This window comes from Gossypium hirsutum, chromosome A04 (assembly GCF_007990345.1).
Source record: "Gossypium hirsutum isolate 1008001.06 chromosome A04, Gossypium_hirsutum_v2.1, whole genome shotgun sequence".
Classification (NCBI taxonomy): Eukaryota; Viridiplantae; Streptophyta; class Magnoliopsida; order Malvales; family Malvaceae; genus Gossypium; species Gossypium hirsutum.
Window position 1 is genome coordinate 80,603,152 of NC_053427.1, and position 15,844 is coordinate 80,618,995.

General features: G+C 33.0%; 2 protein-coding genes and 1 non-coding gene across 3 annotated transcripts in view; 2 read left to right on the forward strand and 1 right to left on the reverse strand.

Annotated features, from left to right (window-relative positions):
* Nucleotides 1–136: 136 nt before the first annotated feature.
* Nucleotides 137–872, reverse strand: LOC121228094 (uncharacterized). The gene is made up of 3 exons (XM_041111233.1): nt 784–872; nt 490–688; nt 137–325 (listed from the first exon to the last, which is right to left on the reverse strand). The coding sequence occupies exons 1-3, from the start codon at nt 870–872 to the stop codon at nt 137–139; spliced, it is 477 nt and encodes a 158-aa protein (XP_040967167.1).
* A 3,480-nt stretch (nt 873–4,352) lies between these two features.
* Nucleotides 4,353–8,994, forward strand: LOC121228095 (uncharacterized). Its single transcript, XM_041111234.1, has 3 exons — nt 4,353–5,084; nt 7,700–7,814; nt 8,168–8,994. The coding sequence occupies exons 1-3, from the start codon at nt 4,353–4,355 to the stop codon at nt 8,992–8,994; spliced, it is 1,674 nt and encodes a 557-aa protein (XP_040967168.1).
* A 909-nt stretch (nt 8,995–9,903) lies between these two features.
* The window catches only part of LOC107904223 (uncharacterized), a 28,864-nt gene continuing 22,923 nt past the window's right edge, over nt 9,904–15,844 (forward strand). Inside the window, exon 1 of the transcript XR_005925732.1 lies at nt 9,904–10,036. This is a non-coding gene — a transcript (uncharacterized protein). The remainder of the gene's footprint in view (nt 10,037–15,844) is intronic.

The following is a 15,844-nucleotide window of genomic DNA, read 5'->3' on the forward strand; positions in this document are numbered from 1 at the left end:
TTAAAAATAAGTACGGACTCAATGGATCACCTTGTTGAAGTCCCCTGGTCGGATAGAATATTTCTCCAATAGATCCATTCAGCATTGTCGTATAGGAAATTGTAGACATACACTTCATAATGGAATCTGTTCATTCTTAAGCAAATCCCATTCGATTCATAATTTCCCCAACAAAGTTCCATTCCACCTTATCATAAGCCTTGCTCATATCTAACTTGACTGCTATGAAACCCTTTTTCCCTAATCTCTTTTGTTTCAGCAAATATAGGATTTTATATGCTAACAATACATTATCTGAGATAAGTCTTCCTAGGAAAAAAGTAATCTGTGTTTCATTAATACATTTATCAATAACTCTAAATCTGTTCACGATAGCTTTTGCCATTATTTTGTAAATGACTTACATAAACTAATTGGTCGGAAATGCTTCATATTAAACGGATTGGTGATTTTTGGAATAAGCACTAGCGTTAAGTTGATCGAACTAACCTCTATATCTCCATTCAATAAGTGAAAGCAAAAAGCAACAACATCATTCCCAATGATAGGCCAGCATCCTTGGTAGAAGAGGGCTGGAAATCCATCATCCCCTAGGGCTTTTGTGGATTCTATTGGAAATAGTGCCTTTCGAATTTCCTCTCCATTATATGGCGCTATAAGCATCCTATTATCTTCCTCCGATATACACCTATTACTCCCTGATAATAAATGATCATTGTTTGTTGGTGCCCCTATTGTGAACAAATTCTAGAAATAAACCCGTGCGATACCCTCCTCTCTAACAGGTCTTCTGTTTCCCCTCTATTTTCATTCTGTGACTTTTCAATCCGATTCCTCCTCCGTCTCTGTGTAGCCTGGCTATGGAAAGACATTGTATTTCTATCACTGAATTTCAACCAGTTTAAACGGGCCCTTTGCTCCCAATAATATTCATCTTTTTCAATCTTGAAATTTAGTTAAATCTTCTTGTCAATTAGCTCAGCCAGATTGCTATCATCCCTTTCAGCTTCTGTTAATTCTGATAATCTTTCAGTTAAAATTTTTTTCCTTCATTTTCATTTTTTTTTGTATCTGCCGTACCCACTTTTGCAAACCATTTTTTAAAAAATCCATCTTCTGCAGTAAGTCTCATACCTTCATTCTCCATAATCATTTTACTTCATCAACAAATGAGTCATCCAAATTCCACAAAGCTTCAAATTTAAAGCAATCCTCTTTTCACCCTTCAACTACTTTATTTTTAACAATTAAAAGAGGGTAATGATCAGAAAAAGAATGAACCAGATACTGAATTTTTGCATTGAGAAACAATAGCATCCATGTCACGTTTGGTACTCCTCCATCAAGTCGTTCTTGAATGTTTGTCTCGGGCAAATTTCCTTTGTCCCATGTAAACCACTTACCAAAAAACTCTATCATATAATTGACAGTCCCCTAACATTTTTTGGAATGCTTCCATCCTATTTTAGTCCCTTGGAAGCCTTCTCTTCTTTTCAAACCTGTATATAATCTCATGGAAATCACTAGCCACAAGCTAAGGAATATCATTAGCATGATAGAGATTCTTCAAAGTGGCCCATGAGTCTTCTCTATCCTGGACATATGGGGTACCATAAAACCCTGAAAATCGCCATTTAGTTTTAATTCCAGTATCCGCAACTAGTACGTAGATATGCCTTTTCGAAAAACTTTGAAGAGCTATGGACATATCGTGTCTCCACGCCAAACACAATCCTCCTCTAGTGCCTTTCGCATCAAATTCGATACCATGTACAAAACCACAACTCCTCTTTACTATCTCCATCTGAATTTTGCACAATTTAGTCTCCATTAAGAAGACTACTTGGGGATTATAGAGCTTCAGCATATGCCGAAGTCTTCGAATTATCTGTGATCTCCCCAAACCACGGACATTCCAACTTAAAATTTTCATTGCGTTCGGTCGGCTTGCATTTCATTTATCAAATTCTCGAGGAAGGTGACTCCCTAACCAAGGGTGTATCGCAATAAAAAATCTGGTATCAGAGCAAATCACGATCTCAGGACAAATAAAATGGATGAAAATCCTGAATATAAAGGATATAAGGATGTAAAAGAAATCAAAGAACAATTAAGCCTAATAATGATTCAAATAAACAGGACTCAAGAGCAAATAATAAAGCTCCAAGAGACTGTTAATCTGATAGCAACAGGAACACTAATGCTTTCAGAAGAACAATCTCAAAAAACTGAGGAAAACTTTAAACAATTAAAAGATTTAATTGAACCAATTAAATCAGGATATTTATTAATTGAAAAATTAATAAAAGACTTAAGACCACAAATACAGAGGAGGTATGAGCAATTGAAACAATTTACAAAATGGTTCTTAATTGGGCTAGGTTGTATATTGATCTTTGCCATCCAAAGAAGCTTGAATTGAGTATTCAGTTTAAGCCAAAAAATGAATACAGTAAATGCTTTAACAAGTATCTACAAGGATTACATTACTGGTTTAATAAAAACCAGAAAATACCATTAATAATTCTAGGATTCAGCTATAGTTATAATTTCCAACATCATGGTGGAAATCTTAACTACAAATATAATTTCAATTATAAAATGAAACAACGGGAAATGGATTTCAAACAATTGAATCCACTCGTTAATGAAATTCAGGAACTATTAAGACAAGGAATTATTAATAATGAACAATTAACAGAAGCTTTAAGATATTTAAAATATCTTTCAGAGCACACTAATGAAAGACAAAAATTAAGCTATGATGAATTGAATAAACTATTCAACATATTTGGAGAAAGAATTGATAAAAGTATCAAAGATTTCAAGGAAGAAGTTGAAAGACAGTTTAAAAATTTAACTCAAGATAAAAAAGATATTCAAGAAATAAAAGAATTATTAAAAATAATAATCAGGATCTTGAAGAAATAAAGAAAAGACTTTCAGCAATAGAAAAGAAATTATGAGTACTAATTCAGAAATTAGTACAAACTTAGGAAATAATCTTGATAACGAGGTTATAATCAGGAATATTGATGACAATGAAACTTATCAAAGAGAAATATTAGTTAACGCTAATAAATTATCTAAGATAGAAAAAAAAGGAAAGATAACTCTTGAAGATGGTCAGGATATTAAGGATAATCTAAGTCAATTCAAAAGATTGTTTGACAGAGAAAACATACTATTTTTAGGAAAATTTGTAGAGGAACTTCCTATACAAATTAAGCAAGCTACAGGAAACACTGTGTTACCTTTCATAGCACAGCAAATTTTAGAGGAAAAATTATCAAAGATACCTAAAAAGGATAGGACCAAAATAAAATATATACATTTTGGAAAAGCACAAATAATAATAAAACCAACGATAAAATCAGGAATAGATACACCCATTGAAATAATAGTGTATGACAGGAGAATAACGAGTAATAATATTAATGAAATAATAATAGGACGACTCGAAGGAAACTTAGGATATCCAGCAGTAAAATTTGATGTTAGCCTACAAATAGGAATTCCAATAATATCAAATTATCTAGGAAAGTCTATAGGATTAAGTTTCAGATACTTAAGACAAGACTTAATGAATCAGGATGATTACCCATTCAACATTTTATATGCTGTAGGATATGGATTGAGTAATTCGCATTACTCAGTTAATTTCAAGACCAGCAACAAGATAGAAATTGAACAAATATTTGCAGAAACAAGTACTAAGCTAATAGAAATCCCCAGAAGTCATTTTAGTTTACCTAAAATAACGAATGGAGACAGGATTGAGGAAACTTCTGAAAATATTTTCAGAAATTATAATGATAGCACTGCACTTGTGCCAAAACAAGGATTTAGCTTAAATAGGAGTTAAAGTCAAAGCTTTAGACTACCTAGACAGGAGTATGAAATACCAGTAGAGCACCCTTCTAGTATTCCTATAATATTAGAACCTACTAATGTTCATACAGCAATAAACACACAAAAGGATTTAAATGAAGTTAAAGAAATGATAAGAAAAATTGATAATAAATTATGAGCAGGTCAGAACTTGAATTCAGACCAGAGGAAAGCATTTCACAATATCTCTCTAGGAATTTACCAAAACTCCTTCAAGATAATAGTGAAATAGCAGAAAATCTAAAAGGATTAACAATAATAATAAATAAACTTACAGAAAATCAAGAAAAATATGATGAAAATATGAAAAGATTTGAGGACTTATTAAGAGAAATAGATAAGAAGATTACTAATCTACCATCCAGTTCATCACCTAAGAAGAAGACAATTAAGTGGACCAAACCCGATCCACCATTCCCAATACCTACTAAGATACCACCTCTACCAGATAAAAAACCACAATGGAATCTGTTAGAAGACAAGAAGAATTAGGAGAAAGAATTAGGAACTGTAAAAATCAAAGAGAATTAGATTCTTTAATACAGGAAACCTGTAATATGGAATTTGGTTTTCAAATCCAGGATGACATCAAAGAATATATATTCGACGATGAAGATTATGAGGATGAATATGATCATGATGAATTAATAAAAATGGAAAAAGATAAAATAAAGATTGAAGAAATATCAGATGATAAAAAATACTTAGATGCCCCTCTAAGTAAAACTGAACAAGGAGAATCTAGTAACAGTAAAGTTAAATATGAAGATGAAGAAGGAATTAACTTAAAAGATGAGGAATTTAGTGATGATGAAGTAAACGAATATTTCGACCCTTCATTAGATCCACTAAAAGATGGAATAGAAAACATTGATAAGGATGGATTAAGCAGATTAGAAATTAGGAAATCTAGTAAAAGAAGAGGAACTTCAGGATACTATCATTCTTATGATAGTAAATACAAGACTAAAATATCCCCACAATACCAGCTAAGCCATAGCGAAAATGCGTATAATAATAGGTGGTTAAACCTAGATTGTACGTTAGATAAAACCAAGGAATTAGACGGTTGGTACCGTCAAATGAGCTTTTTAAGCTTAAAGAACATAGAAACAGTAGCAGACCTAGAACCGTTCTTGGAACATTTCATGACTGGAAATGTACGAGCATGGTGGAATTCTGAAAGAGGAGAAGTATTAAAATCTACTTATCTAACTTCAGATGACACAATACAAACTAGATTAACGAAGATTAAAGCCTTAATTTCTAACGAATTTATAGGTTTAAATCAAATTAATCTAAAAGCAGTTCAGGAAAAAGAATCAGAGAAAGCAAAATATATTCTCAACAATATCAAGATCTGTGATCTATGTTATTGGAAGAATTTTGTCTGTGAGTATGAAAAATGGTTCTACAAATTAGGAAAACGAGAAAAGATGGATCAATATGAAAAGCAATTCTATCTCAAGTTTCCACCAACATGGAAAGATGAGTTAGAAAAAAGATTTGAAACAGAAAAAGATGCAAGATTAACCAATAATTTGGCAGGAAGAGTACAATGTTTACAGGAATTAATGGAACAAAAATGTAAAGAAAAATATTTTAATGAGGATGTAACAAGATTCACTAATAAGAAACCCTGTTGTGATCCTTCGCTAATCGACATTCCTACTAGATGGGGATGTAGACCGCAAAAGGATTATAGGAAATCTTATAAGACTTATAAGAAAAAATACAGGAGATATAGGAAGAGGTTTTCACCTCGAAAATATAAAAAATATAAAAGGTAATATAGGAAGAAAAAAGGATTTAGAAAGAAAGGACGCCATAAAAGGAAAAATAGTTATGATGAGCTTCGCGATAACAATTATCGTGATACTAATAAAAAACAGCAGGATTGTCCCAGAAAGAAAAAGGATTGCAGATGTTGGCTCTGCAAAGAGGAAGGACATTATGCGAATGAATGTCCACAAAGATATAAAAAAGAGAATAATAAAATAATAAGACAGTTAGAATACATAAACAGTATAGGATATGAACCAGTAGAGTCAGACCCCGACTCAGATGAATCTGTGTATGAATATGACACAGAAGAGGAAATAAGAGAGTTTTCTGATGATCCCGGATCAGAATGGGAACTCATAAATTAAGACTCGATAAAATTTATCTAGAACAATATCAGGATTATGAATATAATATAACAAATCCTAATAGCACCTACATCAAAGTAGGATTAAAATTCAGAGGATTTAGGTATTATCATTTACATGCTTATATAGATACTGGAGCCAGTATTTGTGTAGCTCATAAGGATATAATACCAGCAGAAAAATGGGAGGATACGCTGTTTGACATTAATGTTCAAATAGCTGATAAGAGTATAATCAAGATTAATAAAGTTGCGAGAGATATCTATCTCGAGTTGCAAGGAACGTTGTTTAAGGTCCCAACCTTATATCAACAAAACACAGGAATGGATATTTTAATAGGAAATAATTTCTTACATTTATATCATCCTTTTGTTCAACATTTGGATTATATAACATTAAGAAATAATAACAGGACTATTAAAATCCCTAAAGTTAGGAAAGCCTACAGTTGGCATCGACCCGACTTCCTATCAAAGTTACGCATACCGCGAAAGTGTGGTGGAAATAGGAAAAATGAAAATTCAAAAATAAAACAGGATGACTTACCAAAAGTCAATATTACGCCTAATAAAGAAAATGAGGAGTCACAGGAAAATTTAAATCTAGAACAAATGTTCATGATTGAGGATAAAGTCAGACAAATATTAAAAGAAATAAGTTCAGAGAATCCACTAGATTCAAGGATAACGTGTTGTAATCTTTTTAAAAGATCACGACTCGAAGCAGAGATAAAACTAAAAGATGAAAAGAAAGTCATTAGGGTAAAACCAATGATTTATACATCTCAGGATAAGATTGAGTTTAATAAACAAATCAAGGAACTACTAGAGTTAGATTTAATCCGACCTAGTAAATCACCACACAGTTCACCAACATTTCTCGTAGAGAATCATGCTGAGAAGAAAAGGAATAAGAAAAGAATGGTAATAAATTATAAAGCATTAAACAAAGAAACAATTGATGATGGGTATTATTTACCTAAAAAAGATGAATTAATAAAGTTAATCTCAGGAAAACAATGGTATAGCAGTTTCGACTGTAAGTCAGGATTCTGGCAGGTACCATTAAAGGAAAGTTGTAAAAAACTAACAGCTTTTAGCTGTCCCTCAGGACAATTTGAATGGAATGTACTTCCATTTGGATTAAAACAAGCGCCAGGAATATTTCAAAGAAAAATGGATGATGCATTAGAATTAAAAAATATAACAGACAAGAGCAAACAATTTGTAAGTCTTTATGTAGATGATATTATCGTTTACAGTAACACAAGACAAGAACATGATAATCATCTTTTACAAACATTGTTAAGATGTAAGAAAAATGGTATTGTTCTCAGTACCAAAAAGACACAATTATACTTAAACAAGATTAATTTTCTAGGACTTGAAATAACTGAAGTAACACATAAATTACAACCACACATACTAATAAATTTACATAAATTCCCAGAGAAAATATGTGATAAAAAACAATTACAAAGATTTTTGGGTTGCTTGACGTACGCAGAGTGCTATATAGCTAAGTTGGCTGAAATCAGGAAGCCACTCCAAAAGAAACTCAAAAAAGATTATGTATGGCAATGGACCCAAGAGGATACCGCCTACATAAGGAAAATAAAAAACAAATTGAAAGATTTTCCAACGTTATACCAACCACAGGATGAGAATTTAATGATACTTGAAACAGATGCTAGCCAAGAATATTGGTCTGGTGTTTTAAAAGCTAAATCATTAAAAAATGATAATCAGGAAATGCTTTGTAGATATACCTCAGGTACATTTACAGGAGCTGAACTAAATTATCACAGTAATGAAAAGGAATGGCTCGCTGTAAAGAAAGCCATAGGAAAATTCAAGATTTATTTACTACCTAAGGAGTTTGTTGTCTGAACGGATAATAAACAATTTGGACCTTTTATAAGGAACAATATTACAGGAGACTATAAACAAGGACGATTATTAAGATGGCAACAGTGGTTTAATTACTACAAGTTCACCATCGAACACATTCGAGGAGAAGAGAATTATCTCGCAGATCTATTGACTCGAGAGTTCGCTTCATAATAAAATTTAATCAACTAAAATCTGTAAAGATAAAAATTGATTAAAAATTGATAAAATACGAAGGAACCCAAGGAATCGGGACCCAAGGAGCTAAAGGAGCAGCAAGGAGTCCAAGCAGCAAAGGAAAGGAGATCCAGATGAAGGATTACTACGAGCTAAGGATCCAGGAGTTGCAACAAGCTGAAAAGATCAGGAAGCTTCAAGAAGAGCTAGCCCTAGAGGAGCAGGAAATGGTTTCAATTAAAAATAAATTGAAAGCCATAAGCCCAGGAGCAGCAGATCCAGCAGAGGAAGCAAATAAGCCCAGCTTCAAAGCAATAGTAGCTGAGCAACAAAGGAAGGAAGTAGCAGCAGCAACATCAAATACCCAAATGATCAGCTTAAGGCCTGAAGAGCCCAAGCAAAAAGAAAGATGGTACGTTGTTCTTAATAGACCAAAGTCAGGAATTTTCTCTGAAAAAGAAAAAATACTCATCGAGGATCAGCCCAAGGAGAATGTCAAAGAGGCCCAAAGCCAGTTTGAGGCCCAAACCATCAGGAGAATTCATCAGATTCAGACTAATGAATTCAAAACCCAGGACTTCAAAAAGACAGGACAAATGGAATTGGCAAGGAAATTTACCATGCCCAAAATCCATAAAGGACTTCCAGGAGGCCCATTACTACAAGGCCGGAACCAATTCTCTTATGAGGAGTGGAAAAGATATCTCTTAGCCAAGGAAGGAGATGACAGCCCACTAACCTACATCAAGAGGAACGGACTCAAACGAGGAGTAGCTGGACCAGAAGCTACAAACGAGGACAAACAACGGCTAGTTGCATCAGGATTAGCCAAATACATTTACATGAACCATGAGGACCAGGTGAAGTTTCTACCCGGAGGAGTTTAGGAGGCAATCATCAAATATTGCCGTATTCTGAAAATCGCTTTTGAAAGAGGGATTTATCTCCATTTCATAAGCAGTTTACCAGACTGGGAAGGAAACCAATATTTCCAACCCATTCATTTAATAAAAATAGGAACCATAGGATTAACTGACATAAAACAAGATGATGGAAGAAAGGAAGTTAATGTCTATGATGAACAAGAACTAACCAACGCAAGATGTCAATCATTAATCGACATTTGCGAGGAAATAATCATGAATGAGGAAAGAAGATTATTTAAGATAAATTACATGAACGGCGAAATCCTACTTATCAGTCGATTCAGCCGAGAAGCAATAGAACCAGATGTTCAGAGGATAAGGAACTGGATGAACAAGATTATTGACTTCAAGATTTCAATGAGCAAGCAGACGCAGATGAAGCTGAAGCAGATTTGGAACATTGAAGAAGAAAGACACGTGGCGACATCAAGCGGTGCCGGCACTACAGGACAGAAGATTCCAATCAAGTCTACGTCAACCAGTACAACATCTGAGGAAGCGGCCGACAGCATTAAAGCATCAAGACCCAGCAGCGGAGAATCAGGACCAAAAGAGAAGGCGTGAAGAATTCAAACTCCACCGCCAAGATGTAGGACGTCAGCAATGACGATAGGATTTTAATAATTCATGTAATAGTGGCAGAGGTTCAACCACTATAAAAACCCATTCAGGATAGAAAGGAGAGCAAGCAAAATGAGAGAGGAAAAGTGAGAGCATATGTTTTAGGAGCTTTGTAAGCATTTCAAGAAATCAATAAAAAATCTCCCTCACGGAGAATTTCCAGTAAAACTATTCTCAGGAGGCTTATAGCCAAAATCTAGGATTTAGGAGATTCAAAGAGTTTCTGAAAATTTTCAGAGATCTTTTCTGGAGGCGTTGATACGGCTTGGTGGTAAGACCCGAGAGGCGGCAGTAAATTCCAGTAGCCATCCGCTTGAAAAGAGAAAATCAGCAGAAACAGGAGAATCATTCCAACCAAACAAATCCAGAAGAACGATGGAAGGTATAAAAAACTTAAATTTTATACAGGAGTCATATCTGAGGATTCAGAGTAATCTGAAATATTTATCTGAGGAACGGCAGTGCCGTACTATCTCTATGATAAACTATCTCGATCCAGACCGAAATGTCTGATCAACCTACAGGAAGTAGAGGTTCTTCGACCCACTCTACTACCCACACATTTAAAATGGAAAAATTGAGGAAATATTTGCATGATTCAGCAAATATAAATGAAACTAAAAGTACAACAGGATTAATGATGCAAATAAGTAATCAAATTGAGCAAGGGTTTACCCAAACTCAAGAATTAATAACAAAGATGAGGATAAAGATTTATAATCTCGAACATAAAATAAATTTAATAAATGAAAATTTAAATGAATTAAGAAAGGATTTCTACCCAGAAATACCTTCACCACCAGGAACACCAGGAACACCAGGAAGTTTTGATTCAATGGATAGTGCTCAACTACCTCATTCGAATGCAAACAGTTAAAATGAATAATAAAGGAAAACAAAAACAAGTTGCTTATAAAAGAGGACCTTATAAACAAAAAGAAAAACAAGTAAATACTCAGACAATACAAGACATACAGGAGTACAGTTCATTTCCAGAACTAGTACAAAAAGGAAACTATTCAAGATATAATCCTAATAATTTACCTGAAGAAAGCATTGAACAGCTAATAAGATTAAGAAATCATTTACAAAAATTTCAGGATGAAACTGTTGAAAAATTCGAAAGAACTTACTACAGGATAAAAATTCTCCTGTTTATCTTTGATCCTCTTAAAAATTCTCCTTTCCTTTGCTGCTTGGACTCCTTGCTGCTCCTTTAGCTCCTTGGGTTCCGATTCCTTGGGTTCCTTCGTATTTTATCAATTTTTAATCAATTTTTATCTTTACAGATTTTAGTTGATTAAATTTTATTATGAAGCGAACTCTCGAGTCAATAGATCTGCGAGATAATTCTCTTCTCCTCGAATGTGTTCGATGGTGAACTTGTAGTAATTAAACCACTGTTGCCATCTTAATAATCGTCCTTGTTTATAGTCTCCTGTAATATTGTTCCTTATAAAAGGTCCAAATTGTTTATTATCCGTTCGGACAACAAACTCCTTAGGTAGTAAATCCTGAATTTTCCTATGGCTTTCTTTACAGCGAGCCATTCCTTTTCATTACTGTGATAATTTAGTTCAGCTCCTGTAAATGTACCTGAGGTATATCTACAAAGCATTTCCTGATTATCATTTTTTAATGATTTAGCTTTTAAAACACCAGACCAATATTCTTGGCTAGCATCTGTTTCAAGTATCATTAAATCCTCATCCTGTGGTTGGTATAACGTTGGAAAATCTTTCAATTTGTTTTTTATTTTCCTTATGTAGGCGGTATCCTCTTGGGTCCATTGCCATACATAATCTTTTTTGAGTTTCTTTTGGAGTGGCTTCCTGATTTCAGCCAACTTAGCTATATAGCACTCTGCGTACGTCAAGCAACCCAAAAATCTTTGTAATTGTTTTTTATCACATATTTTCTCTGGGAATTTATGTAAATTTATTAGTATGTGTGGTTGTAATTTATGTGTTCCTTCAGTTATTTCAAGTCCTAGAAAATTAATCTTGTTTAAGTATAATTGTGTCTTTTTGGTACTGAGAACAATACCATTTTTCTTACATCTTAACAATGTTTGTAAAAGATGATTATCATGTTCTTGTCTTGTGTTACTGTAAACGATAATATCATCTACATAAAGACTTACAAATTGTTTGCTCTTGTCTGTTATATTTTTTAATTCTAATGCATCATCCATTTTTCTTTGAAATATTCCTGGCGCTTGTTTTAATCCAAATGGAAGTACATTCCACTCAAATTGTCCTGAGGGACAGCTAAAAGCTGTTAGTTTTTTACAACTTTCCTTTAATGGTACCTGCCAGAATCCTGACTTACAGTCGAAACTGCTATACCATTGTTTTCCTGAGATTAACTTTATTAATTCATCTTTTTTAGGTAAATAATACCCATCATCAATTGTTTCTTTGTTTAATGCTTTATAATTTATTACCATTCTTTTCTTATTCCTTTTCTTCTCAGCATGATTCTCTACGAGAAATGCTGGTGAACTGTGTGGTGATTTACTAGGTCGGATTAAATCTAACTCTAGTAGTTCCATGATTTGTTTATTAAACTCAATCTTATCCTGAGATGTATAAATCATTGGTTTTACCCTAATGACTTTCTTTTCATCTTTTAGTTTTATCTCTGCTTCGAGTCGTGATCTTTTAAAAAGATTACAACACGTTATCCTTGAATCTAGTGGATTCAATGAACTTATTTCTTTTAATATTTGTCTGACTTTATCCTCAATCATGAACATTTGTTCTAGATTTAAATTTTCCTGTGACTCCTCATTTTCTTTATTAGGCGTAGTATTGACTTTTGGTAAGTCATCCTGTTTTATTTTTGAATTTTCATTTTTCCTATTCCCACCACGCTTTCGCGGTATGCGTAACTTTGATAGGAAGTCGGGTCGATGCCAACTGTAGGCTTTCCTAACTTTAGGGATTTTAATAGTCCTGTTATTATTTCTTAATGTTATATAATCCAAATGTTGAACAAAAGGATGATATAAATGTAAGAAATTATTTCATATTAAAATATCCATTCCTGTGTTTTGTTGATATAAGGTTTGGACCTTAAACAACGTTCCTTGCAACTCGAGATAGATATCTCTCGCAACTTTATTAATCTTGATTATACTCTTATCAGCTATTTGAACATTAATGTCAAACAGCGTATCCTCCCATTTTTCTGCTGGTATTACATCCTTATGAGCTACACAAATACTGGCTCCAGTATCTATATAGGCATGTAAATGATAATACCTAAATCCTCTGAATTTTAATCCTACTTTGATGTAGGTGCTATTAGGATTTGTTATATTATATTCATAATCCTGATATTGTTCTAGATAAATTTTATCGAGTCTTAATCTATGAGTTCCCATTCTGATCCGGGATCATCAGAAAACTCTCTTATTTATTCTTCTGTGTCATATTCATACACATATTCATCTGAGTCGGGGTCTGACTCTACTGGTTCATATCATATACTGTTTATGTATTCTAACTGTCTTATTATTTTATTATTCTCTTTTTTATATCTTTGTGGACATTCATTCGCATAATGTCCTTCCTCTTTGCAGAGCCAACATCTGCAATCCTTTTTCTTTCTGGGACAATCCTGCTGTTTTTTATTACTATCACGATAATTGTTATCGCGAAGCTCATCATAACTATTTTTCCTTTTATGGCGTCCTTTCTTTCTAAATCCTTTTTTCTTCCTGTATTGCCTTTTATATTTTTTATATTTTCGAGGTGAAAACCTCTTCCTATATCTCCTGTATTTTTTCTTATAAGTCTTATAAGATTTCCTATAATCCTTTTGCGGTCTACATCCCCATCTAGTAGGAATGTCGATTAGCGAAGGATCACAACAGGGTTTCTTATTAGTGAATCTTGTTACATCCTCATTAAAATATTTTTCTTTACATTTTTGTTCCATTAATTCCTGTAAACATTGTACTCTTCCTGCCAAATTATTGGTTAATCTTGCATCTTTTTCTGTTTCAAATATTTTTTCTAACTCATCTTTCCATGTTGGTGGAAACTTGAGATAGAATTGCTTTTCATATTGATCCATCTTTTCTCGTTTTCCTAATTTGTAGAACCATTTTTCATACTCACAGACAAAATTCTTCCAATAACATAGATCACAGATCTTGATATTGTTGAGAATATATTCTGCTTTCTCTGATTCTTTTTCCTAAACTGCTTTTAGATTAATTTGATTTAAACCTATAAATTCGTTAGAAATTAAGGCTTTAATCTTCGTTAATCTAGTTTGTATTGTGTCATCTGAAGTTAGATAAGTAGATTTTAATGCTTCTCCTCTTTCAGAATTCCACCATGCTCGTACATTTCCAGTCATGAAATGTTCCAAGAACGGTTCTAGGTCTGCTACTGTTTCTATGTTCCTTAAGCTTAAAAAGCTCATTTGACGGTACCAACCGTCTAATTCATTGGTTTTATCTAACGTACAATCTAGGTTTAACCACCTATTATTATACGCATTTTCGCTATGGCTTAGCTGGTATTGTGGGGGTATTTTAGTCTTGTATTTACTATCATAAGAATGATAGTATCCTGAAGTTCCTCTTCTTTTACTAGATTTCCTAGTTTCTAATCTGCTTAATCCATCATTATCAATGTTTTCTATTCCATCTTTTAGTGGATCTAATGAAGGGTCGAAATATTCATTTACTTCATCATCACTAAATTCCTCATCTTTTAAGTTAATTCCTTCTTCATCTTCATATTTAACTTTACTGTTACTAGATTCTCCTTGTTCAGTTTTACTTAGAGGGGCATCTAAGTATTTTTCATCATCTGATATTTCTTCAATCTTTATTTTATCTTTTTCCATTTTTATTAATTCATCATGATCATATTCATCCTCATAATCTTCATCGTCGAATATATATTCTTCGATGTCATCCTGGATTTGAAAACCAAATTCCATATTACAGGTTTCCTCTATTAAAGAATCTAATTCTCTTTGATTTTTACAGTTCCTAATCCTTTCTCCTAATTCTTCTTGTCTTCTAACAGATTCTATTGTGGTTTTTTATCTGGTAGAGGTGGTATCTTAGTAGGTATTGGGAATGGTGGATCGGGTTTGGTCCACTTAATTGTCTTCTTCTTAGGTGATGAACTAGATGGTAGATTAGTAATCTTCCTATCTATTTCTCTTAATAAGTCCTCAAATCTTTTCATATTTTCATCATATTTTTCTTGATTTTCTGTAAGTTTATTTATTATTATTGTTAATCCTTTTAGATTTTCTGCTATTTCACTATTATCTTGAAGGAGTTTTGGTAAATTCCTAGAGAGATATTGTGAAATGCTTTCCTCTGGTCTGAATTCAAATTCTGACCTGCTCATAATTTATTATCAATTTTTCTTATCATTTCTTTAACTTCATTTAAATCCTTTTGTGTGTTTATTACTGTATGAATATTAGTAGGTTCTTCTAATATTATAGGAATACTAGAAGGGTGCTCTACTGGTATTTCATACTCCTGTCTAGGTAGTCTAAAGCTTTGACTTTGACTCCTATTTAAGCTAAATCCTTGTTTTGGCACAAGTGCAGTGCTATCATTATAATTTCTGAAAATATTTTCAGAAGTTTCCTCAATCCTGTCTCCATTCGTTAATTTAGGTAAACTAAAATGACTTCTGGGGATTTCTATTAGCTTAGTACTTGTTTCTGCAAATATTTGTTCAATTTCTATCTTGTTGCTGGTCTTGAAATTAACTGAGTAATGCGAATTACTCAATCCATATCCTACAGCATATAAAATGCTGAATGGGTAATCATCCTGATTCATTAAGTCTTGTCTTAAGTATCTGAAACTTAATCCTATAGACTTTCCTAGATAATTTGATATTATTGGAATTCCTATTTGTAGGCTAACATCAAATTTTACTGCTGGATATCCTAAGTTTCCTTCGAGTCGTCCTATTATTATTTCATTAATATTATTACTCGTTATTCTCCTGTCATACACTATTATTTCAATGGGTGTGTCTATTCCTGATTTTATCGTTGGTTTTATTATTATTTGTGCTTTTCCAAAATGTATATATTTTATTTTGGTCCTATCCTTTTTAGGTATCTTTGATAATTTTTCCTCTAAACTTTGCTGTGTTATGAAAGGTAACACAGTGTTTCCTGTAGCTTGCTTAAT

Excerpts from the sequence above, each read along its gene's own strand:
- LOC121228094 (XM_041111233.1), bottom strand. The coding sequence starts at position 872 with ATGTCTTTCCATAGCCAGGCTACACAGAGACGGAGGAGGAATCGGATT. Across the intron at positions 689-783 it reads AGAGGGGAAACAGAAGACCT|GTGTATATCGGAGGAAGATA; the intron begins GTTAGAGAGGAG and ends AGGGAGTAATAG. Across the intron at positions 326-489 it reads TATTGAATGGAGATATAGAG|ATTACTTTTTTCCTAGGAAG; the intron begins GTTAGTTCGATC and ends AATGAAACACAG.
- LOC121228095 (XM_041111234.1), top strand. The coding sequence starts at position 4,353 with ATGGAATCTGTTAGAAGACAAGAAGAATTAGGAGAAAGAATTAGGAAC. Across the intron at positions 5,085-7,699 it reads GGAATTCTGAAAGAGGAGAA|GATGAGAATTTAATGATACT; the intron begins GTATTAAAATCT and ends TACCAACCACAG. Across the intron at positions 7,815-8,167 it reads GCTTTGTAGATATACCTCAG|GAACCCAAGGAATCGGGACC; the intron begins GTACATTTACAG and ends TAAAATACGAAG.